Genomic DNA, 24,653 nt, shown 5'->3' with positions numbered 1-24,653 from the left:
CACTCTCTCTCTCACACAGTCACTCTCACACACACTCAAACATACACACTCCGAGGAAAACCTTGCTAGCGCCCGTTTCAATTGGTCAGAAACGGGCCTTTTTTACTAGTAAAGTATAACGTTCATGCATGTGGCAACACACTGAACCAACATTTAAGCACTAAAAAAAAATAGTGGAGAAAAAAGACCTCGGAAATGCTGCTCAAGTGTCTATTTTAATGGCTATAGTTTAACATATCAAATGTCAAGTAGTAGTATATCATCACAGTCAGAAAAAAACTCCACTCTTCATATAGTTGGTCGTGTGGACTGTAATCATAAGACGATTAGGAGCTTTGTAAGGGTATTGGGGATGCAAGTGAATATTGGACACATGTTTCCTGTTGGACATCAGTTCACTATCGTTGAAGATTTGGAGACAGAGCGCATGAGTTAAGTGGATTACAAATTTGTGTCAACCTGTATGGATAAAGTGCTAACTGGTGAAAGACCTTTTGATTATTTAAGCCTGTGGTTTTTCATCCTGTTTGAGATTTAAGACTCCTGTTTTTGCACTATGTGGAGTTAAGCAGTAGCTATGATAATAGAGGCTTGAGCTCTATTTCTGAGGTCTTTTTTTCTCCACTTTTTTTAATGTTGGTTTTCTCATTCAGTAAGTTGCCATGTGTATGAACTTTATACTTTGAGGTTCTGGTTTTTAGAATAAGTTGCTCATGTGGACTGTAGTCATAAGATCCCAAGTAAAACAGATTTTATACAGCTCATCCTAGAAATAGGCAGTTGATTTTCCTTAGTCCATCTTTTAATGCCTTATGGACTTTTAGGAAAGTGTCCAAACCATTTTTAAACCTTTCTAAGCTAAATACTATTACTATATTTTCTGGTAATGAATTCCAGTACGTTGAGTGAAGAAATATTTTTTCTGATTTGTTTTAAATTTACTACTTAATTTTATTTTTTATTTATTTATTGTATTTGTATCCCACATTTTCCCACCTATTTGCAGGCTCAATGTGGCTTACAGAGTCCTGTTTTTGCTTTGCTATTACAGGATATCAGATACAATTAGAGATGTGATAAAATTGAATAAGGGAAAGAAGAGAAGATTTAGGCGGATAGGTGTAGAAATTTCATAACTGGGTGGGTTGGCGTGGTGATTTAGTAGGGTTGTGGGTTTTCTTTGTAGGCCTTGTTGAAGAGATGTATCTTCAGTGATTTGCGAAAGTTGGTTATTTCGTCAAGTTTTCAAGGTAGTAGGTAGTACATTCCACAACTGCGTGCTCATGTAAGAGAAGGTAGTTGCATGTATCAGCTTGTATTTTAGTCCTTTACAGCTGGGGAAGTGTAGATTCACAAATTTGCGGGAAGATCTTTTGGAATTTCTAGGAGGCAGGTCCACGAGGTTTAGCATATAGGTTGGGGCGCCTGCGTGGATGATTTTGTGAACAATCGTGCAGATCTTGAACGCGATGCGTTCCTTAAGTGGGAGCCAGTGAAGTTTCTCTCTTAGGGGTTTTGCACTTTCATATTTAGTTTTTCCAAATATGAGTCTGGCGGTGGTATTTTGTGCTGTTTGGAGTTTTTTTATATTCTGTTCTTTGCATCCAGCGTACAGTGCATAGCTTCGAGTGCCCCCTAGTCCTTGTATTTTTGGAAGGAGTAAACAAACGTTCCACTCAGTATTTTATAGACCTCTATCGTATCTCCCCTTAGCTGTCTCTTCACCAAGCTGAACAGCCCTAGCCTTTTTAGCTTTCCCTCATAGGGAAGTCATCCCATCCCCTTTATCGTTTTTGTCACCCTTCTCTGTACCTAGAACTAAGAACTGTTCATAGTGTGCTGTTGATGTTCACCAATCTACTTCATGGAAAACCAGTGAGTTCCCTCAGACAATGCAACAGTGGTAGCTAATATCTGCCCCATCATGTCCCAGAAAACTCCCTGGTTTTAAGAAGTACTCCTGGTGTGCCAGAACCATGTCACTGACACTCATAATTTATGCCATGTCTGGGGCTCAGCATAATGTTTCCAACCCCACCCTGAGGACACGTAAGGATTCAACGTCCTCATTGGTGCTGAGGGATTCTGATGTCAGGCAGAAGTCAATCAGCATCAGTCCCATTCGAGACATAGTGCCAGGAACACAGGGGTATTGGTGTCACCGGTACCAGAGAAATGTCTGCAGTGAGTGTTGCTGCCCCCTCCAAAGATTTGGTGCCATTGCATCAGCTTTCATTGGAGTCAGGACCAGCCTTCCGATTCAACCCTGATAACCTTCTGTGGACCTGACCACTTAGACTGAGCCTCTCTTTTGCCAGTGCCTGTTCTTGAGGAGTGAATTCGGACCATGCCCCGGGAGTTGCTGGGGCATCTTCTCAACTGGCGCGATGCTGAGGCATTGAGTATGTCAACATCAGGCCCAGTGTCAGTCCAGTCCATCCTGGAGGCCCATGCTCTCCCTATTGGCTGTTCGTTAACACTGCTACCTGGGGGACATTAGCATTGGCACCAGCCAAGATGTCGGTGTCTTGCCCTTTGGGGGAGGAAGCTTCCTCAAAGGCTTGGTCCCGTACTGTTCCTTGGCGCTGTCGTCCAGAACCTGGCTCTGTGTCTGATTTTGGACTGATCCTGGGGCTCTGAAGAAGAGCCCCATCTTCTCCGAGCAGGGCTCTTTGGCATTCCTTCAGATCCTCTCCTCCCCCTCCCCCTCCCTAGTGAAAGAAGAAAGTCCTCCTTCCCCCTCCCGAAGATCTATTCTTTACAAGTTTTGTTTAGGAGATTGTTCAGACCATCATCCCATTTAAGTTGGAGGTTGAGGATGAGCCAAGGGCAGAAATTTCAGACTTCTTGACTTTGATGCCCCTCCTAAGGAAGCCATGATAGTGACCATTCACAACATCCTTAAGGTAATATAGATAAAGCAGTGGGGGACCCACCTCTTTGATCAGCCTATTCACAAGAAGGCTGTCTTTACATATAAAGTCCAGAAGGCTTCTAGATTCAAAAAGCTCCAGCTTCCATACAACTCTGTGGTAGTCAAATCCATTCTCAAGAGCCAAAGGGTCCAAGTCTCACTCCTCAGTGCTTCTGGGAAGAGATTCTAGGACTTTGGATTCTTTTGGGAGGAAAGTATTTCAGAATACTATGCTAGCGTCCTGCATGCACTTGAAATCCTTAGTGAACAGTGTAGCGGAATTTGCAAGCACTCTTACTACCTGAGAAGGTTGTAGAACTCCGCCAGATAGTAGGAAAGCAAATGTCTCGGGCAACTTGTGATGCTTTCATTGTGGCATCTAGGGCCTCTGCAATGGGTATTAGGATATACAGACTTGCCTAGCAGCATGCCTCAGACATAGAACCTGCCCCTGATGAGGATGGGGGGATAACTTTTTGGTGACAAGCTAGAGGAGATCACCAGCCTCATCAGAAAGCATGTGGATACCATCATGTTACTATCCTGGCCCATTCCTGCTGTGACCTCTTCTTCCCAGAGGGCCCTGAGGTCTAGGATGGAACAGAATCCTTTTGTGTTTTGGGGGACCAGGAAGTATTTGGAGTAAATTCCCTTCCCTTTTACCCTTGGTGAAGGTATACAGGTAGTCAGAGGAGACCCTAATACTCTCAGATGTATAGGGGCCCTCCTCCTTCTCTCCCTTCCATTGTTGCATTCTGCTACTTGGCTTCGCATCAGCACCCAGGGATTTTTTTTTTACAAATGTCTTGCAGTAGTCACAGTATTGCTACACAGACTGAAGGTTTACGTGTTTTCCTATATGGATGATTGGCTCGTAAAGGGCACATCAAAGGAAGGAGCTCAAGAATCCATGTCCACAACTATTCAGGTGCTGGATCCACAAAGGTTCGTTGTCAACTACCCCGAGTCCCATCTGCTCCTTGTCTAAAGATTAGCATTCATAGGAGCCCTACTAGACTCTGTCCAGGCCCAGACCTTCTTCCAAGACCAATGTGCAAATGCCATAGTCTGCATTGTGCTCTAGGTCTGCCCAGAGCCAGCAGGTCACGGCTTGACAGATGTTGAGATTTAGACTAAGTGAACCCATTGTCCATATGACACCCATAGCATGTCTCTAGCTTAGTGGACTTGAGCTTCCCACAGTGTGTTTTTCCAAAGCTAGGAATGGCTGTCAGGTATCACCACTTGTGTATCTTGAGCACTCTAATCACATTCCAATTCTGTTTTCTTCCCAGCTCTCAGTTCTGTAATGTGAAAATGTTTGGTTCATAAGTATTCAGAGCGCTTCAGTCTGGCCAAAAACAACAGGCTCCCTGGAGCAGGTCAGTAAAGGTATCCAGTGAAAGGGACCTGTTGTGCTCTGAAGCTCTGATTATGTTTAACCCAATTTCAATGACATACATGCAACAATGAGGTCTTAAATTGAGGCCTAATAGTTGAAAAGAATGTAGTAGACCACAAGGTTGTCACCTAAGGAAGTGATGATGAACCTGCAGCTTTTTATGCCTCAGTGTATTTAAAAAGTCACAGAATCTAAAGTAGAGAGCTGCACGGGAACGGGGTTTGCGGGAATCCCGCAGAACCCGCGGGATTCCCGCAAGGACGGAAGCAGTTCTGTGGGGTACCCGCGGGGACGGAAGCAGTTCCTGTGGGGTTCCCGTGGGGATTGAAGCAGTTCCTGTGGGGTTCCCGCGGGGACAGAAGCAGTTCCTGTGGGGTTCCCGCAGGGACGGAAACAGTTCTGCGGGGTTCCCGTGGAAGTGTAAGCTACACCTGCACCAGCCTCTAATCTACCGAGTACCAAGTTCTTTGAGTACTGTCTCCTCCTCCTCCTCTTCCTCCTTGCTTTAACAGCACAAATGTGGAAAATTTTCCATTAAGGAGGTGGTAGAGACACAAATGATGATGGAATTCAAAAAGGCGTGGGATGAACACAGAGGATCTTTAATTAGAAAATGGAAGTTTTAAAAAACCTAATCTTAAATGGCTGCATGTGTGTGGATGTGTGAAGTAATGCTTAGATGGCGACTCTAGCTGTGATTAACTAGGGCCAATACCGGGCAGACTTGTATGGTCTGTGTCTAATATATGGAAGTCTGGTTTAGGATGGGCTGGAAAGGGCTTAGACAGCAACTTCAGTGGCTGGAACATAAGGACAGTTCTGGACAGATTTTTACGATCTGTGTCCCACAAATGAGAAGACGCATAGACTGGAGTGAGCTTCAACGACAACTCCAGCAGTTGGAACATAAGGCTAGGGCCAGATAGACTTCTATGGTCTATGTTCCAGAAACACAAAAGAAAGGCCATAATCAAGTATATAATATCACACTCATTGATTTAATCACGAATTGATAATGAGTGTGACTATTGGGCAGGCTGGATGGACCATTCAGGTCTTATTTGCTGTCACTTACTATGTTACAATTAATCCTCTTTGTTCCCGGGATGATGAGCAGACCTCAGCTCTGACACAGGCATGAGCATCAGATGTCACCTGACCTACTGGCACGTGCATGTGGTGACCTCTCAGCACACAGTGCCAGTAAATCAGAGACAAATCTTACATGTACACATCAGAGTGTTCCAAGTTTCAGCTTCCATTCCTTCCTTGCCTACAGTGCTGTGGCTCAAATCCAGAGAGAGACTGAGGGAGCTGACTGGAATTTTCTTTTATGTACCATTAAATTCTTACAGTGATGGGTGGGATGGGTTAAATTCTTGCGGGGACGGGTGGGGATGGGTTAAATTCTTACGGGGACAGGTGGGGATGGGTTGGGATGGGTTACATTTTTGCGGGGATGGATGGGGATGGGTAAGATTCCAGTGGGGACGGGTAAGATTCCAGCAGGGACGGGCGGGGATGGGTAAGATTTCTGTCCCTGTGCAACTCTCTAATCTAAAGCGGCCTGTTTAAAAAAAAAAAAGGCATTGTGAGGTTTCACACTGTTGCATTGCTGGATTGCTGTTTTGTGTATGGAAATAGCATGTTGCCTTGAGGTATTTTTGCACTGCCCTGTGCATGTTTGTATTTCTTTTAAAACCACCTTTTCCCGCACAGTTTGATTTGCAGTAGCTCTGCCGTTTATAAAATTATTTTTGTACTTACTCTAAAAGCAAGCTTTCACCCTTTTCATCTCCAGGATGTTCTGCATAGCTCACAGGAAGCTGTGCCTGCCCTCACCCAGAGCCTGTCGGGTCCTGTAAGTAATTCTGTGGAAGGGAGAATAAACAGCTCTGCAAATAAAGAATTGTATATTTTCGTGATTCCAGATTAAGACTTCCCTTCACCAGCTGGTTGCACTTATTGCATTTAGTAACAAAGCATATTATAGACCTATGGGGTGGTTATACTCCACAAGCACGAGATTTGCTTGTGGATAATACTGGTGTTCCCCAGGAATCATATCTACACTGGGACAGGTGCTTTTTAACATTATAAATGATCTGGAAAAGGGAACCATAAATTAGGTGATTAAATCTGCCAATGGCAAAATTATTCAAAGAGCAGATAGTGAGGAATAGCAAGAGGCCTGTGCAGACTTGGGGGCTTTCTTAGCTGGATACTGATAGATTTATAATTTGGAATTTTTCCTTCTGAAAGCAAAGTTCTATTTCAATCCATCATATATAGCACATTGGATGATTTTAGTTTTAACTGCAAATATAGTGAAAGGACTAAACTTGTAGTAAAAACTGAAATGCCTCATGTTGCTGTGCATTAGACAAGCAGGCAAGTGCAGGCCTTCCCTCCTAGTGAAACCATCTGACAAAGCCAGGGTGCCTAGAGCCCTCCAGCTGGATATCTCTTTTTATCAAATTGAATCTCTGCAGGGATTCGTGCCTTCCCCTCTATGGCCTAAGAGAATCCAGTCTACTTTATCTGACTGCGAGACCAGATGCAGACCTCCTTCCTCCTATCAAAGTAGACTTTTTAGCAGTAATTGTACATTTTCTTGTCAAACAGCAATGAAAGCTGAACTGTTTCAATGGCTGTCTACAGCACTGCTCAATCCAGTCCTCAGGGCACACCCAGTCAATTAGATTTCTTGATCTCTCTTGCATATTCATTATGGATATTTGCAAGCACCATCTCCTTGGTATGAAAATCCATCTCATGCATTGTGAACATTTGAATATCCTGAAAACTTGACTGGCTGGGTGTGCCTCAAGGATTGGGTTTATTTATTTATTTCATTTATATCCCACACTTTCCCAATTAAATTGGGTTCAATGTGGCTAACATTATTATTGTAACAATACAAATCGGGTTCAATGTATCAAACATATTAAATTAACAATACAAATTAGTCAGTGACTCCATTAGTATAAAAGACTTGTAGGGTTGAATTAAACAATAAATAGAATGTAATAATTAATTTGAAAACATGAAGTGAAAAAGAATGGAAGTGGACACTTTGCATTAGGATTCTTCCTTATAGTGGGGTCCATCAGTAAAAAAAATGTCTTCAAGAAAAAGGTTTCTGAATATTTTTGGAATTGAGAACCACTGCTCTACAATGAGTGGTACCAATAAAAATATATATATATATATGCACCCACATCTACCCTGATGGGCCCAGCTTTGATTCTTTTGGGGGAGCCAGCTTAATTAGTGGCTTCTGCCAAATTGCTGGTATTGAGAGGGAAATTGCTCCTGATAGTTTCCCTAAGAGCAACGGTTACCAGTATTAACTATTGCTCTGCCCCCACTTCACTGTCTTCAGTAGCATATCCTTCAGTCCCCAAAACAGCTTTCAGTGTAACTTCTGGGTTTTCAGGGAAGAAAGAAGAAAAACTGAAACTTCTTAGCGTCTGCAGCAGATGAATCCAGAGCACTGAGTGGAAGTGTGCCTTATAGGACATAATGCTCCTTGGTAGTAGTCTCTATCTTCAGCTGGCAGATGGACAGTCTCTCACAAACTCCTGGTCTCATCTAATTGCCTCTCCTGTTCTAGTTCAGTGTAGCGTTGGGGGTGTCCTGGGTGAGTGGTGCCGGCTTTAGGGGGTACATCTTGTGATGCTAGATCTCTCCCCCACCCTTGCTCCTTCCCAGCCCTCTCCCCCTTGCTCCTTCCCAGCCCTCTCCCCCTTTCTCCTTTCTAGCCCTCTCCCCCTTTCTCCTTCCTCACTTGAAAAAAAAAATAACTATAAGAAGAGCAGTGAACTTTGCTCCAAGGGGGGAGTTTAGCATCTTAACAGTGCTTTGGGCTCTGTGTGGAAGGAAGCTAAGTTCTACAGGCAGCACTAATTCCTTCAGAGGAGGCTCCCGTTTGAACTTTATCCAGGGTGAGTGTCTCTAAATTTTTATAGCTTTTCGTGGGCAGTCACGGTTTTGGTTTCACTTTCTTTCTTTCTTTTTATGGCAGCTGAAGTTGCAAAACGCTGCTCTTGCTGTGGAAATCGAAGAGCAGCGTCTGGGCAATGTCCAGGAAGGTATTCTAGCTCTTCCTCAGCGGAACGTGCTGCTCTTGCTGAAGAGCTGTTTTCTCGCATGGGGTATTCTTTGCGCACTCTCCCATGGCCATCTTGCATCAACATGATTTTCTGCCTGTGGCTCCAGTTTCATAATTACCGGTCCCCAGTAACGATTTCCTGATGTCCTCTATCTCAGGAGTTGATCCTGCAGCCACTCCGAGTGGGTCTGCATCTGGGAAGGCCTTGGAACTATTTTCTCCTGACTTTATCTTATTGTTGCATAGAGCATACCTGCTAAAACATTGTACTCGGGAATCAGACTGTGCTTGGGCTAATCAGCCTCTGGGTCTCTTTGGGTCTCTGCAAGCTGCCCAGCCCCTGCAGACAGACCTCCGCTTGAAGAAGAGATGCTTGCCTTCTTTCTCAGAGATACTCTGTTTCTTCTCAGTCTCCAGTTCATTCTGAGGCAGGCATGTCAGCTCCATCGATGTCAGCTGGTTTCCAGGAAGAGGGGATACTTTTACAGATGAGGCTGATGATCCCACAGCCGTAAGGATCTTTCACAAGGAGGAATTGCCTTCTTTTATTACAAAAGCTCTCAAAGTGCTCAATTTATCTTCCCAAGAGTCTCCGACCCCTGCTTCTTCCAGTCCTAAGATGGCGAGTTCTAGGAAGCCGCCTAGTTCCTTTCCAGTCTGAGGCTATGCACTAATTGATCAGTGCCCAATGGTTCACTTCGGATGCTAGTCTTAGGGTGGCTAAATCCATGTCTCACCTTTATCCCATTTTCTCAGCTGAACTAGAGAAATAGAAATTGCCTAAAGTGGATGCTTTAGTGGTGGCAGTCACCAAAAAAAAGACCACTTTACCCATGGAGGGTGGTATAACATTGAAAGATGTGCAGGATAAGAAGCTGGAGTCTTCCTTGAAACTTTCCTTTGAAATAATGTCCCTGTCCCTATAAGCTACTATTTACAGTTCCTATACGGCCTGGGCTTGTCTGAGCTAGGTACAACAAGCAACAGATTCGCTGCAGGAGAGCACCAGATTCCTTAGCTTCTGGATATGGAAACAGGGTTTGCCTATTTGGCACACTCCGTATATAATCTGATTAGAGCGTCAGCCAAGCAAATGTCTTTTGGCAGTTACGGCTCGCAGTCTCTTGTGGTTGCAGCAGTTAGTTAAGCTTCCTTTCAAGCGGAAAACTGTTTGGCAAAGATCTGGAGAAGTTGGTCAAGAATCTGGGTGACTCTAAGGTTCAGCTCCTTCCTGAGGACAGAGCTAAAGGCACTTCTCAATCTGCTCAATCTTGCCTCAGGTATCACCCAAGTCGGACCAATTTTCCTCAATGGTCCAGGTATCTGCAGACACAGCCCTTTTTGGCAGACGAGCAGCCTCCCTCCCAAGTTTCTAGATCCTCTTCTGCAGCTCAGCCCTCACAATGATGGGATATCAACTCACTCTTCATCTCAAATCGGGGGGTGGGGGTGGCTTTCCCGCTTCTGTGAGGAATGGGCCCGCATTACTACAGACCAGAGGGTCTTAGACATTATTCAAAAATGTTACAAATTAGAATTTGCCTATCCCATCACAGATGTTTTTTTTTCTTGAAATCTCTGTGTGTTGCCTTGCGCAAGCAGAAGGCAGTGCATTCTACTCTACAGCCTTTGCCGCACTTAGGAAAGGTGGTCTCAGTGCCTCCGCAAGAGAGCGGATAAGGCCACTATTCAATTTAGTTTGTGGTACCCAAGAAAGGAGGGTCCTACGACCCAGTCCTCAACCTCAAAAAGGTCAATCGGGGTCTGAAAGTCCAGGCATTTTCGCATCGAAACATTGCGCTCGGCATTGTCAGCAGTCTAGCCAGGGGAGTTCTTCATGGCATCAGATCTCAAGGAGGCATATTTGCATATCCTGATTTGGCCCCCGCATCAGAGATTCCTTCGCTTTGCAGTTCTGAGTTGGCATTTTCAATTCCAGGCGATGTTCTTTGGACTGGCTACAACCCACAAGGCATTTGCGACAGAAGGGGATCTGTGTTCATCCTTATCTGGACAACTGGCTAATCAGGGTTGCATCTTCACCTCCGCAGAATCATCATGCCACGGCAGTCTTTGGGCTGGGTGATGAGTTTTGCCAAGAATCACTTGGTTCCCATAAAGTCCCTGGAGTACCTGGGGGTTTATTTCGACACAACTCGGGGCAGAGTTTTTTTGCTGGATCAGAGGTGACTCAAGCTTCAGGGTCAGATTCAAATGTTGCTTCAATCCCCCTGTCCTTTGTTCTGGGATTATGTCCAGGTGTTCATCTATGGCTGTGACCTTGGAAGTCTTGCCTCTTCTGCTCAGTTGGACTTCTCCTGCAAGGATAAGCATGGAGTGGTGGCTTTGGGCCAGCAGTCTCCTCCAAGGGGTTTCTATAGCCTCTCCGGATTTCACAGTAGTTATCACAGTGTGCATGTTGAGTCATCTTACGTTCAGCCTAAGATGGTGACTGATATGCCTTAACCAGCATTTTTGTGCAGACCATTCACTAAGGTGAATGTACCTTGCAGAACATGCATTTCTCAAGAGCCTTGCCTGCCTACTGAGAGCAGTCTGAAGTTCTTAGTCCACCCAAATTTATTTTGAAATCTGGGACTGCTCTAGCCAAGTACATGTTTAATTGTATAGCATATTACATTTGTTACTAATACTTAGGCAGACTTGATCCTGGAAGGTTGTATCAAGGTTCAGTGGAAGAAGAATCCAACTGAAGTTCATAGAATGGCAAGTCAAATGCAAAGTACTGATAAGGCAAAAATACTTTGAAAAGATTGGGTTGGAGGCAAGAAAACATAATAAAAACTTGTTTAGGTATATTAAAAGCAAGAATCCGGTAAAGAATCAGTTTGCCTGCTAGATGACAGGGGTAAAAGGGGCACTCAGGGAAGACAAGACCATCTTTGCAAAAATACAAGGACTAGGGGGGCACGCAATGATACTGCTAAGTAGTAAATTCAAAACAAATTGGAGTAAGTATTTCTTCACTCAACATGTACAGTAAATAAACTCTGGACTTCGTTGCCAGAGAATGTGGTAAAAACAGTTAGCTAAGCAGGATTTAAAAAAGGTTTGACTAATTTCCTAAAAGAAAAGTCCATATGCCATTATTAAGATGGACTTGGGAAAATCCACTGCCTATTTCTAGAATAGCATACAGTGCTATTTATTATTATGGGGATGTCTCATCCAGTCACGAAGGCAAAATAAGTAAAGCTGCCACAAACTTCCCAGTGTCAGGCACGGTTCCTACTGACACTGGGAAGTTTGTGGCAGCTTTACTTATTTTTGTTACTGGCATAAGTTCAAGCAAGCGTGCTATAGTTACGATATTGTGCAACAGAAGAAAATTATAAAAAGAGACTAACACAGTTATTTATTATTTAGCACAGAGCACTAGTTTAACATATTTTTTAATTGTGTTGCACGAGAGGTGGCAGGGGGCTGTCTATGATTACAAAGTTGTCACAGCTATAGGCTCATCACTCATGTGATTGTAATTGCCTTCGTGACTGGATGAGACATCCCCTTAATAAGCAATAGCACTGTATGCTGTTCTTGTTTCCACAAATTAGAGATTGTGTATGCCACAGAATATTAAGGTGGAACATTGCCATATAGGACATTTTTTGATTATTTCTAGAATAAGCAGCATAAAATCTTGTTATACTGTTCTGGGATCTTGCCAGGTATTTGTGACCTGGATTTCCAAGTTGTCATTTTTATTTATTTATTTTTTAAAGCAACAACCTTGTTGCCAGCACAAAAGAAATTGCCATTGCCACTCTGCCTGACGACCTGGGGAACTGGGTTTGATTCACATAGCAGCACCTTGTGACTCTGGTTAAGTTACTTTACCCTCCATTGCCCCAGTACAAAATAAGTATCTGTATATAATATGTAAACCGCTTTGATTGTAACCACAGAAGGCGGTATATCTAATCCTATCCCCATTTCTTTCTGTTTCCCTCTTTTTGGTTGAAGGGAATGAGGACTTTGGTCCTTGTCTATGGTGAAAGCAAAATTGCCTACCTTGCTACAGATGATCTCCAAAAACAGCAGGATATCAAACCCCACCTGCCTGCCTTACAAATTGTTTGGGGTTTTTTTCCCCCCCAAATAAAAGCTTTTCTACAAAACTGAGGTGGCTCTACACAGTGATGCTAATGTGGGAAGCCCCACATGTAAATGAAGCTCTTTTGTGCACCATATACATTTCTTTGGCCTGGACTCTGTTGGGTGATATCACCTGTGTGTGAGGAGTGGTATCCTGCAGTCTTCTGAGAACTGGTACAGGTAAGCAATGTGAATTTATCTTCTGGCAGAGGGCAATTCATAGTTTGGGCATGCTATGATTTGTTGCAATACTGAGACATGTTGCTGCTGTCTTTTCAAAAGCCCTGTGCTGTTCTAGAGATGCAGTGGTGGTGCAAGGCCAGTAGTGCTCAGTCTTTGGCCATTTATGACCAGTGAGCATGTTATTGTCAGACTTACAAGAGTCCCACTAGTAAAATCACAAGGAAGATACTAAAAAAAAAAGTGGTGTAAACGAGAGATACTGGGGCCTATTGGTTGATTATTGCTACTGTGAGTTATATTGCCCCCCCAAAATTAAAATTGTTTACAGATTTGTGAGAGGAACAAAATAAACAATAAGACCTAAGTAAAACCAGAGGCCGGAAAGTAGAAACAAGCTAGTTGATGACAGACTACTTTTGCTGTTATTTCTATAATTGCTATTTTCTTAAAAATAAAATGTGGAAGCCATGAAAGCACTTCAGACTTAACCTTTATTACATTACTAAAATGAGTTATTCTTGCTTAGTACAGTAAAATAATTTAGGTTAATTTTGCTTTTACCGCGGATCTCCAAATATAAGATGCACTAATGCTTAAATAATAGTGTTTAATCTCCAGAAAGTATTTAGCTGGCCAATATCTAGTACTCTGAAGTTGATAAAGCAAATTAGCATATGTTTCTGGTTAATCTTGAAAAACCATGGCTTTGCAACTGTATTCAGACTAGCAGTTTTTAAAAGAATTATTGATATTCATTCTGTCCCTGCTGCTTCTGTCAGCTTCTATCTTTGTTAGCAGAAGTCTCTCCTGGAGTAGAGAGTTACGAGGTCACAAATCTTACCCTTCCCCGCAGGTCTTTAACCTGTCCCCACTCAGTCCCACAACAATTTAATGGTACATAAAAAAAAATTCTGGTCAGCTGTCTGTCTCTCTCTGGATTGGAGCCGCAGCACTGCAGGCAAGGAAGGAACAGAAGTTGGAACACTCTGGTGTTCACATGTAAGACTTGTCTCTTATTCACTGGCACTGTGTGCTAGGAGGTCACCACATGCACGTGAAAATAGGTCAAGTGACATCTGATGCTTCTGCTTGTGTCAAAACTGAGGTCTGCGCATCAGCTCGAGAGCAGAGAGGATTAATGGTAACATAGTAAGTGACCTCAGATAAAAACGTAAACGGTCCATCCAGTCTGCCCAATAATCACACTCATTATCAATTCTTGATTAAATCAACAATGAACATGATATTATATACTTGATTATGGTCTTCCTTTGCCGTTTCTGGGACATATACCATAGAAGACTGCCTGGCCCGATCCTTATGTTCCATCTGCTGGAGTTGTTGTTGAAGCTCACTCCAGGCTATTCGTCTTCTCATTTATGGGACACAGGCTGTAAAAGTTTGTCCAGCACTGTCTTCATGTTCCAGCCACTAAAGTTGCCATCTAAACCCTTTCCAGCCTGTTCTAAACCAGATTGCCATTATAAGTCTGCCCAGAATCGGTCTTAGTTCATCGCAGCCAGAGTCACCATCTAAGCGTCACTCGACACATCCACACACATGCAGCCATTTAAGTTTAGGTTTTTTATAACTTCTATTTTCTAATTAGAGATCCTCTGTGTTCATCCCATGCCTTTTTAAATTCCGCCACCATTTGTGTCTCTACCACCTCCTTAATGGAGACTTTCTGCATCTGTGCTGTTAAAGCAAGGAGGAGGAGGATGAGAGAGCACTGAAAGAACTTGATACTTGGTAGGTGAGAGGCTGGCAGAAGTGCAGCATACACTTCCACAAGAACACTGCAGGAACTGTTTCCGGCCCCACGGGATCCCCGCAGAACTGCTTCCAAGCCTGCGGGAACCCCGTGGGTTCCCGTGCAAGTCTCTATCCTGGAGCCCAAGTACTTTGAAGCATTATTTGCAGGATGATAGAAAACCAATTTGAATCTGCAGACTGCCTTTGTAGTCTCTCTGTTACAAGGCATGTTTAAGTTTGAATTGATATTAGAAAAATTTAGTATGAGGATGTGTTTTCAGTCATGCTGCTTCCTTGTTTACAGAGTCCAGCGCCTCCTACAGGAGCTGATCACAGTGACCTCATTGCAAAAGTTGCCAATTTAGAGTTGGAGAATCAGAACTTCCACAAAGGTAAGTGAGATAGTGTCCAGTTGTGCTGATAAGGTCTTGCACCCTAGTTAATTCACCTGCAGGAGAGAATTCCTTTTTGAATGCTATAGAAAGCAAATGCTTCCCCACCTATAGTGTGGCTATGACTATAGCTCAAAAGAAAAGTGTACTTTTGCTTACTGGCATGAAAAAAAATCCATTAGGGTGTCTGTATCTTTTGTTCAGAATGATCATTGTTTCCCCAGTAAGGAGGCAGTATAGACTGGCTGCTTTAATGTGATAATACATTTTAATGATACTTTAAGGTGCTGGATACGGCTTGTTCTGTTGTTAGAGCACCTTCTTTTGCCATGAAACCAGAGTTCATGCAATCTCCTCCTGCTGCTGCTATCTATCTGTCTATCTATATAGGGATGGTCCTGGGTCTCAAGTTGCAATGCAGACTTGTTTAGGGGAAGAAGGGGGAGTAATTTTTACAGTTTAAAATATAGATTGGTATGATAAGTACATAAGTATTGCCACATTGGGACAGACCAAAAGTCCATCAAGTCCAGTATCCTGTTTCCAACCATGGCCAATCCAGGTCACATATACCTGGCAAGATCCCTGAAAAGCTTGATACATCTTATGATGCTTATCCCAGAAATAAGCAGTGGATTTTCCCAAGTCAATTTAATAATGGTCTATGGACTTTTCCTTTAGCAAGCCGTCCAGACCCTTTTTAAACCCCGCTAAGCTAACCACCTTTACCACATTCTCTGGCAATGAATTCCAGAGTTTAATTACACGTTGATCGAAGAAACATTTTCTCCGATTCGTATTAAATTTACTACTTCGTAGCTTCATCGCATGCCCCCTGGTCCTAGTATTTTTGGAAAGAGTAAACAAACGATTCACGTGTACCCGTTCCACTCCACTCATTATTTTATAGAAATCTATCATATCTCCCCTCAGCCGTCTCTTCTCCAAGCTGAAGAGCCCTAGAAGCGTCAGCCTTTCCTCATAGGGAAGTCGTCCCATCCCCTTTATCATTTTCGTGGTCCTTCTCTGCACCTTTTCTAATTCCATTATATCTTCTTGAGATGCGGTGACCAGAATTGAACACAATATTCGAGGTGCAGTTGCACCATGGGCCGATACAAAGGAATTATAACGTTCTCACTTTTGTTTTCTATTCCTTTCCTAATACCTAACATTCTATTTGCTTTCTTAGCCGCCGCAGCACACTGAACAGAGCATTTCAACGTATCATCAACAACGATGCCGAGATCCTCAAAATGTACCACCTGTTCCTCTGATCCCATTCCCACCCACCTTCTTAATGCCATCTCTCCTACTCTTATTCCTTTTATCTGTCACATTCTCAACCTCTCACTTTCCACTGCGACTGTCCCTGCTGCCTTTAAACATGCTGTGGTCACACCTCTCCTTAAGAAGCCTTCACTTGACCCTACTTGTCCCTCTAATTACCGACCCATCTCCCTCCTTCCTTTTCTCTCCAAATTACTTGAGCGTGCTGTTCACCGCCGCTGCCTTGATTTTCTCTCCTCACATGCTATTCTTGACCCATTACAATCTGGTTTTCGCCCTCTCCACTCAACCGAAACTGCGCTTACTAAAGTCTCCAATGACCTATTACTGGCTAAATCCAGAGGTCAATATTCCATCCTCATTCTTCTTGATCTTTCCGCTGCTTTTGACACTGTCGATCACAGCATACTTCTCGATACCCTGTCCTCACTTGGATTCCAGGGCTCTGTCCTTTCCTGGTTCTCTTCCTACCTCTCCCTCCGCACCTTTAGTGTTCACTCTGGTGGATCCTCTTCTACTTCTATCCCTCTGCCTGTCGGCGTACCCCAGGGTTCTGTTCTTGGTCCCCTCCTCTTTTCTATCTACACTTCTTCCCTTGGTTCATTAATCTCATCCCATGGCTTTTCCTACCACCTCTATGCTGATGACTCCCAAATCTACCTTTCTACCCCTGATATCTCACCTTGCATCCAAACCAAAGTTTCAGCGTGCTTGTCTGACATTGCTGCCTGGATGTCTCAACGCCACCTGAAATTAAATATGACCAAAACCGAGCTTCTCATTTTCCCCCCCAAACCCACCTCCCCGCTCCCCCCATTTTCTATTTCTGTTGATGGCTCTCTCATTCTCCCTGTCTCCTCAGCTCGAAACCTTGGGGTCATCTTTGACTCTTCTCTCTCCTTCTCTGCTCATATCCAGCAGACCGCCAAGACCTGTCGTTTCTTTCTTTACAACATCCGTAAAATCCGCCCCTTTCTTTCCGAGCACTCTACCAAAACCCTCATCCACACCCTTGTCACCTCTCGTTTAGACTACTGCAATCTGCTTCTTGCTGGCCTCCCACTTAGTCACCTCTCCCCTCTCCAGTCAGTTCAAAACTCTGCTGCCCGTCTCATCTTCCGCCAGGGTCGCTTTACTCATACTACCCCTCTCCTCAAGACCCTTCACTGGCTCCCTATCCGTTTTCGCATCCTGTTCAAACTTCTTCTACTAACCTATAAATGTACTCACTCTGCTGCTCCCCAGTATCTCTCCACACTCGTCCTTCCCTACACCCCTTCCCGTGCACTCCGCTCCATGGATAAATCCTTCTTATCTGTTCCCTTCTCCACTACTGCCAACTCCAGACTTCGCGCCTTCTGTCTCGCTGCACCCTACGCCTGGAATAAACTTCCTGAGCCCCTACGTCTTGCCCCATCCTTGGCCACCTTTAAATCTAGACTGAAAACCCACCTCTTTGACATTGCTTTTGACTCGTAACCACTTGTAACCACTCGCCTCCACCTACCCCCTCCTCTCTTCCTTCCCGTTCACATTAATTGATTTGATTTGCTTACTTTATTTATTTTTTGTCTATTAGATTGTAAGCTCTTTGAGCAGGGACTGTCTTTCTTCTATGTTTGTACAGCGCTGCGTATGCCTTGTAGCGCTATAGAAATGCTAAATAGTAGTAGTAGTAGTAGATCCCTATCTTGGTCGGTGACTTCTAACGTGGAACCTTGCATTACGTAGCTATACTTCAGGTTCCTCTTTCCCACATGCATCACTTTGCACTTGCTCACATTAAACATCATCTGCCATTTAGATGCCCAGTCTTGTAAGGTCCTCTTCTAATTTTTCACAATCCTCTCGCAATTGAACAACTTTGAATAACTTTGTGTCATCAGCAAATTTAATTACCTCACTACTTACTCCCATCTCTAAATCATTTATAAATATGTTAAAAAGCAGCGGTCCCAGCACAGACTCCTGGGGAACCCCACTATCTACCCTTCTCCATTGAGAATGAGGTACTGTGTCAAACACCTTTTGAAAATCCAGATACACAATATTAACCGGCTCACCTATATCCACATGTTTGTTCACCCCTTCAAAGAAATGTAATAGATTGGTGAGGCAAGATTTCCCTTCACTAAATCCATGTTGGCTTTGTCTCATTAATTCATACTTTTGAATATGCTCTGTAATTTTGTTCTTTATAATAGTCTCTACCATTTTGCCCAGCACTGACGTCAGGCTCACCAGTCTATAATTTCCCAGACCCCTTCTGGAACCGTTTTTAAAATATCGGCGTTACATGGGCTACCCTCCAATCTTCCTGTACCATGCTCGATTTTAAAGATAATTTACATATTACTAACAATAATTCCGCCAGTTCATTTTTCAATTCTATCAGTACTTGGGGATGAATACCATCCGGTCCAGGAGATTTGCTACTCTTCAATTTATCAAATTGCCCCAATACATTCTCTAGGTTTATAGAGATTTCATTCAGTTTCTTTGACTCGTCCGCTTCGAATTCCGTTTCTGGCACTGGAATCACTCCCAAATCTTCTCGGTGAAGACCAAAGCAAAGAATTCATTTAATCTCTCTGCTATGGCTTTGTCTTCCCTTAGTGCCCCTTTTACCCCTCGGTCATCTAGCAGTCCAACTGATTGTTTCGCTGGCTTCTTGCTTAAATGTACCTTAAAAAATTCTTAGGTGTTTTTGCCTACAATGCAATCTGTTTTTTGAAAATCCCTCTTCACATTCCTTATCAGCGCTTTGCATTTGACTTGACATTCCTTATGCTGTTTGTTATTATTTTCAGTCGGTTCCTTCTTCTATTTTCTGAAGGATTTTCTTTTAGCTCTAATAGCTTCCTTCACCTCACTTTTTAACCATGCCGGCTGTTGTTTGGTCTTCTTCCCTACTCTTTTAATACACAGAATATATTTGGCATGGGCTTCCAGGATGGTATTTTTGAACAGCATCCACGCCTGATGTAAATTTTTGACCCTCGTAGCCACTCCTCTAAGTTTTGTTTTGGTTTGTCTCCTTTTTGAAAGTTAAATGCTAACGTACTGGATATCCTGTGTATACTTACTCCAAAGCTAATATCAAATCTGATCATATTATGATCACTGTTATCAAGTGGCCCCATCACTGTTACCTCCCGCACCAGATCATGCGATCCACTAAGAGCTAGGTCTAGAATTTTTCCTTCTCTTGTCGGCTCCTGTACCAGCTGCTCCATAAAGCAATCCTTGATTTTGTCAAGGAATTTTACCTCCCTAGCATGCCCCGATGTTACATTTACCTAGTCAATATCGGGGTAATTAAAATCACCCATTATTATGGTGTTGCCCAGTTTGTTAGCCTCCCTAATTTCCGATGACATTTCTACATCCGTGTGTTCATCCTGGTCAGGAGGACGGTAGTATACTCCTATCACTATCCATTTCCCCTTTACACATGGAATTTCAATCCACAGGGATTCCAAGATGTGTTTTGTTTCCTGTGGAATTTTCAATCTATTTGATTCAAGGCCTTCCTTAACATACAATGCTACCCTTCCACTAATTCGATCCATCATATCACTACGATATAATTTGTACCCCGGTATGACAGTGTCCCACTGGTTATCCTCCTTCCACCAGGTCTCAGAGATTCCTATTATATCTAATTTTTCATTTAGTGCAATATATTCTATCTCTCCCATCTTATTTCTTAGGCTTCTGGCATTTGCATATAGACATTTCAAACTGTTTGTTGTTTCTATTTACATCATGCTCAGTACTTGACAGTATTAAATTGCAATCTTTTGTCTGATTTTTATTTAAGGACACCTGGTCTACTATGGTCTGTTTTGCAACCTCACTATCAGGATACCCTATCTTCCCTGTTTTGGTGATATCTTTGAAAGATACCTTATTCCGAATCATGCGCTTTTGAGCGACTGTTGGCCTTCCCCCAGTCTCTACTTGTAAAGCTGCTCTATCTTCTTTTTGAACGCCGATGCCAGCAGCCTGGTCCCACCCTGGTTAAGGTGGAGCCCATCCTTTTGGAATAGGCTCCCCCTTCCCTAGAATGTTGCCCAGTCCCTAACAAATCTAAAATCCTCCTCCCTGCACCATCGTCTCATCCACACATGAGACTCCGGAGCTCTGCCTGTCTCTTGGGCCCTACACATGGAACGGGTAGCACTTCAGAAAATGCTACCCTAGAGGTTCTGGATTTGAGCTTTCTACCTAAGAGCCTACATTTGGCTTCTAGAACCTCTCTCCCACATTTTCCTATGTCTTTTGTACCCACATGTACCAAGACAGCCGGCTCCTCTCCAGCACTATCTAAAATCCTATCTAGGTGACGCATGAGGTCCACCACCTTCGCACCATGCAGACAAGTGACCAGGCAATCCTCACGTCCACCAGCCACCCAGCTATCTACATGCCTAATAATTGAATCACCCACTACAACAACTGTCCTAACCCTTCCCACCCTTGGTGTGCTAGTCCTGTCTACAGGATTACTTCCAGCCTCATCAGGATGATGCTGTCTTTTTAGGAAGCCTCCCTCCTCCAAGGCAGCACAGGGGCTTCCAGTTTGGAGATGGGACTTCTGTACAACGTCCCTGTAGGCCTCTTCTATGTACCTCTCGGTCTCTTTCAGTTCCTCCAAGTCTGCTACTCTAGCCTCAAGAGAATGGACTCTTTTTCTGAGAGCTAGGAGCTCTTTACATCGAGAACACACGTATAACATCTCACCAAATGGGAGATAATCATACATGTGACACTCAATGCAAAACACTGGACAGCACCCTTCTCGCTGCTGGACTACTGTCTGCATCTTAATATTATAGAGTTGTTTAAATAAAACTTCTTAAGGCACTAGGGATATCAGATGAGTATAATGATCTTTTGACGTAATTTGCAATTTATTTAGGGTTTGCTTCTTAGAAACTAATTAAATGTAATTCAAACTAATGAAAATTGAAAATTCCCCTCCTGTTGTCTTAATTAGAATAATTGACTATAAATGAAGAGTTGAGATAGGGGTGGGCGGGAATGAGTCCTGAACTGGGCCCTTCTGTCCCTTTTAGAGATTATATGTTAATGCTGTGGCAGAAACTTCAGTTTTAAACCTATGGAGACTAGCTAATAAAGTTTGCTTGGATTTTTTTTTAATTTTATTTTAAAATTCTAACTGTGTTTATCAATTTCAATCTAGATAGAGATAATGGAGTACTATGAATACATTCCATGCTATTTATATATAATCTAGTGTGTGTGTGTAGAGAGAGAGAAAGAGACGGAGAGAAGCACTATTCAACACTATGCTATTTTTTCTTAATTATAACATGAATTCCATTACATCCCAAGCATCACTCCAGGCAAATGGGTTGTGACCATCCACCAGCAGGTGGAGATACAGAACTCTTGAGTTGTGTCTCATAAGCTTCTACACTTAGCAAACAAGCCAGTATTCAGTAACAAAGCAGTGAAAGAGTGACTTCCATAGAAAAAAAAACTCCAATCTCTAGATAGAAAAACAACGGAACCAGAATGCAAACACCCGAAATTCCATAGAACCCAGAAAAAGTGAAACCATCACAGAAGGGTAGGCTCTGGACTGATCCTTTAGGACTAAAGGAAAGTAAATTATTTTAGCTGGTGGCCTGCTTGCTATAGCCAGACTTTACAAAGTGTAAAATCTGTAGGTAAGGCTTCAGACCCCTGAAACTTCTCTTCTGATCCAGATTTGAAGTAAATGAAGGTAGCTTGTACATACTTTTTCTAAGGTAAGCTATATATTTGAGCATGACCTTGGTGATCTCCACCTCTCAAACCCAAGTCTACCAAATCACTCTTTGATCAAAGAAGGGCCTGCAGTTTAATTCTTCAGGATCCTTGATTCCCAGAAATAGTATGGAGTCAACAATATAACTTCCCACCCACCCCCGATGCCCAAGTGCCCATGTTGTACTCTTGTTGAAGGATTGGATAGTTGATGCTCCCACATACAGCAGTCCCTTAGAGTGGGCAACACAACAGCATTTAGGAAATCAGGCTTCAAACCTCTGAAGCTGGGTCCGTGGACTTTGATCCTGGGGAACTGAGTTCAATTCTCACTGCAGCTCCTTGTGACTCTGGGTAAGTCACTTAACCCTCCATTGCCCCTGGTACAAAATAAGTTCCTGAATATATGTAAACAAGATATACCACAAAGATCAAAACATGTGAAACTCCCACATATATCCAGAAATGTTAATAATGCCTTATGTTATATTACTGTCATGTATTCCATTACCATTCAACCCAAAATCCTTCTGTAACACCAAATGTCTATTCTTTTATCATTACCACTTTCCATGATGTATTGTAAGCCACGTTGAGCCTGCAAAGAGGTGGGAAAATGTGGGATACAAATGCAATAAATAATAATAATAAACCACTTTGAATGTAGTTGCAAAAACCTCAGAAAGGCGGTATATCAAGTCCCATTTCCCTTTCCCCTTTTACCAGCTGCCTGTGTTGGGACCTAGAACAGTGTTCTTCAATGCAAAGCTCAGGGGCCAGTGGCAGCAATAGAGACCTCTGGGGCAGCCCCCATTGGGTTTTTTTCCTGCTACTCTGCCTCTCTACCCAGGCTCAGGACAGAAAGGGAAACGTGGATGAGGGAGAAATTGCATGCTTTGAAGGACAAGGTTTTTCTCAGTGGACAACAGAGAATACATTTGGAAATGCTCAGAACCATGAGAATACCTCCCGATGAAATTTGAAGGTGGGCTGGTGGGGACGGATGTCATTGACACTTGGTTAGCAGTGTTGTGGTCCTGCATAGGAAGATATTTGTCAGCTTCAGTTCATTAGAATCCAAAGTGAGCCCACCTTAAAAATGAATGAAGACCATTGAGAAGATCTGGACTTCACAGATGTTAAAAGCAATATGACTTTTTTAAAGGGTATTCTCCGAGGACAAGCAGGCTGCTTGTTCTCACTGATGGGTGACGTCCAGCGGCAGCCCAGGACCGAAAATCTTCCCTAGCAACAAAAGTTTGCTAGTCTCGCGCTCCTGAGCGAACCGCGCATGCGCGGCCATCTTCCCGCCCGATCGCGAGCTTGCTCGTCAGTCTTCTTTTTGCCATGATTCGGGAACGCTGCTTTGCCGCTTCTCTGCCCAGGATCGACCTCTTGCGCTTTTTTCTTCTTTCTTCGCCCGTTTTCGTCGAATTTTTTCCTTTGAGTCTTTGACTCTTCTTTTCTTTTTCTCTGTTTAAAAAAAAAAAAAAAGAAAACTCCTTTAGTTTTCTTAGTTTTCCCCTTAAGTTTCCTTTCGATTGTTTCGTGCGGCCATTTTGGGCCGCCCAGGCGGTTCCCTTTTTCCTTTTGGTGTCTTTTTTTCAGGCACCATCGCGTTCGACCTCGCCGGCACGATTTTTCCATCCATGTCCTCGAAGCCTACCAGCGGCTTCAAAAGGTGCACGCGGTGCCGCCGGACCCTCTCCCTTACTGACAGGCACGCTTCGTGTCTTTGGTGCCTAGGTGAGAGTCATCGACCTGACGCCTGTCTTCAGTGTCTCCAATTGAAGAAGCGGACTCAGGCGGTGCGTTTGGCTCACGTTTGGCTCAGTGGAACGTCTTGTTCAGAGCCCGGTCCGGTTCTTCGACGGAGCCAGCGGTACCGAGGTCATCGCAGGTATCGATGTCAGCATCGGAGGGTGCATCGTGCTCCGGAGCGCAGGTAATGGCTGTCCAGAGACCCCATGCTGGTAGCAGTGAGCCATCGAGTGGGTCTCCGCCTGCCTCGAGGACTCCTGCTGTACAGGCCCACCGGGACCGACCTTCTTCGGACCCGGCCCCGAGGAGTCGTTTGGATTTGACGTCCTCCTCTTCGGTACCGAGCTTCAAGCGAAGGCTAAGAAGCATCGGCATTGGTCACCGTCCCAACACGGTACCGAGAGCTCCGGGGCACCAAAAGACTCGGCACCTGAGAAGCGCCGATGCCGGAGGGACCGCTCACCCTCGATTCAGGAGGTGTCGGTGCGCTCATCTCCGGACAGCCCGGTACTGCCTCCGCACTCCAGGCAGGTTCTTACATCTTCTCCTGTACTGGCACCCTTGCCTTTCTCTACAGCCACTCTTAACGAGAGCCTCCGAGCCGTTCTTCCAGAGATTCTGGGGCACCTTTTACGCTCATCTCCGGTACCGCTGGTGCTTGCGCCGCTGGTGCCGTCGAGGGAGGCAGCGGTTGACTCATCGCCCGTGGTGCGGTCCCCGACTCCGGTACCGCTTGCAGTGCCGGGGACGAGTGCCACCCAGGCTGATTCCCCGCCGTCATCAATGGAGGGAGCTTCATCGCCTCCGGCGCGGGAGTCAAGACGGGAGCGGCTTCGGACGGAAGTTCATGAACTTATGTCCGATTCCGCAGAGGAGGGCTCATGGGAAGCAGAGGCGGATGACAGGTACTTCTCGGACGAGGAGTCTTATGGTTTGCCCTCTGATCCT

At 44.0% G+C, this 24,653-nt stretch overlaps 1 protein-coding gene across 1 annotated transcript in view; it reads left to right on the top strand.

Moving 5' to 3' along the window:
- The window catches only part of EEF1D (eukaryotic translation elongation factor 1 delta), a 185,472-nt gene that overhangs the window by 101,476 nt on the left and 59,343 nt on the right, over positions 1-24,653 (top strand). The window contains exon 4 of the mRNA XM_030219907.1: positions 14,789-14,876. Within this exon, the coding sequence (XP_030075767.1) occupies positions 14,789-14,876 (88 nt within the window). The remainder of the gene's footprint in view (positions 1-14,788; positions 14,877-24,653) is intronic.

Source organism: Microcaecilia unicolor, chromosome 1, assembly GCF_901765095.1.
Source record: "Microcaecilia unicolor chromosome 1, aMicUni1.1, whole genome shotgun sequence".
Classification (NCBI taxonomy): domain Eukaryota; kingdom Metazoa; phylum Chordata; class Amphibia; order Gymnophiona; family Siphonopidae; genus Microcaecilia; species Microcaecilia unicolor.
Note: the sequence above shows the minus strand (reverse complement) of the source record. Positions and strands in the feature narration are given on the sequence as shown.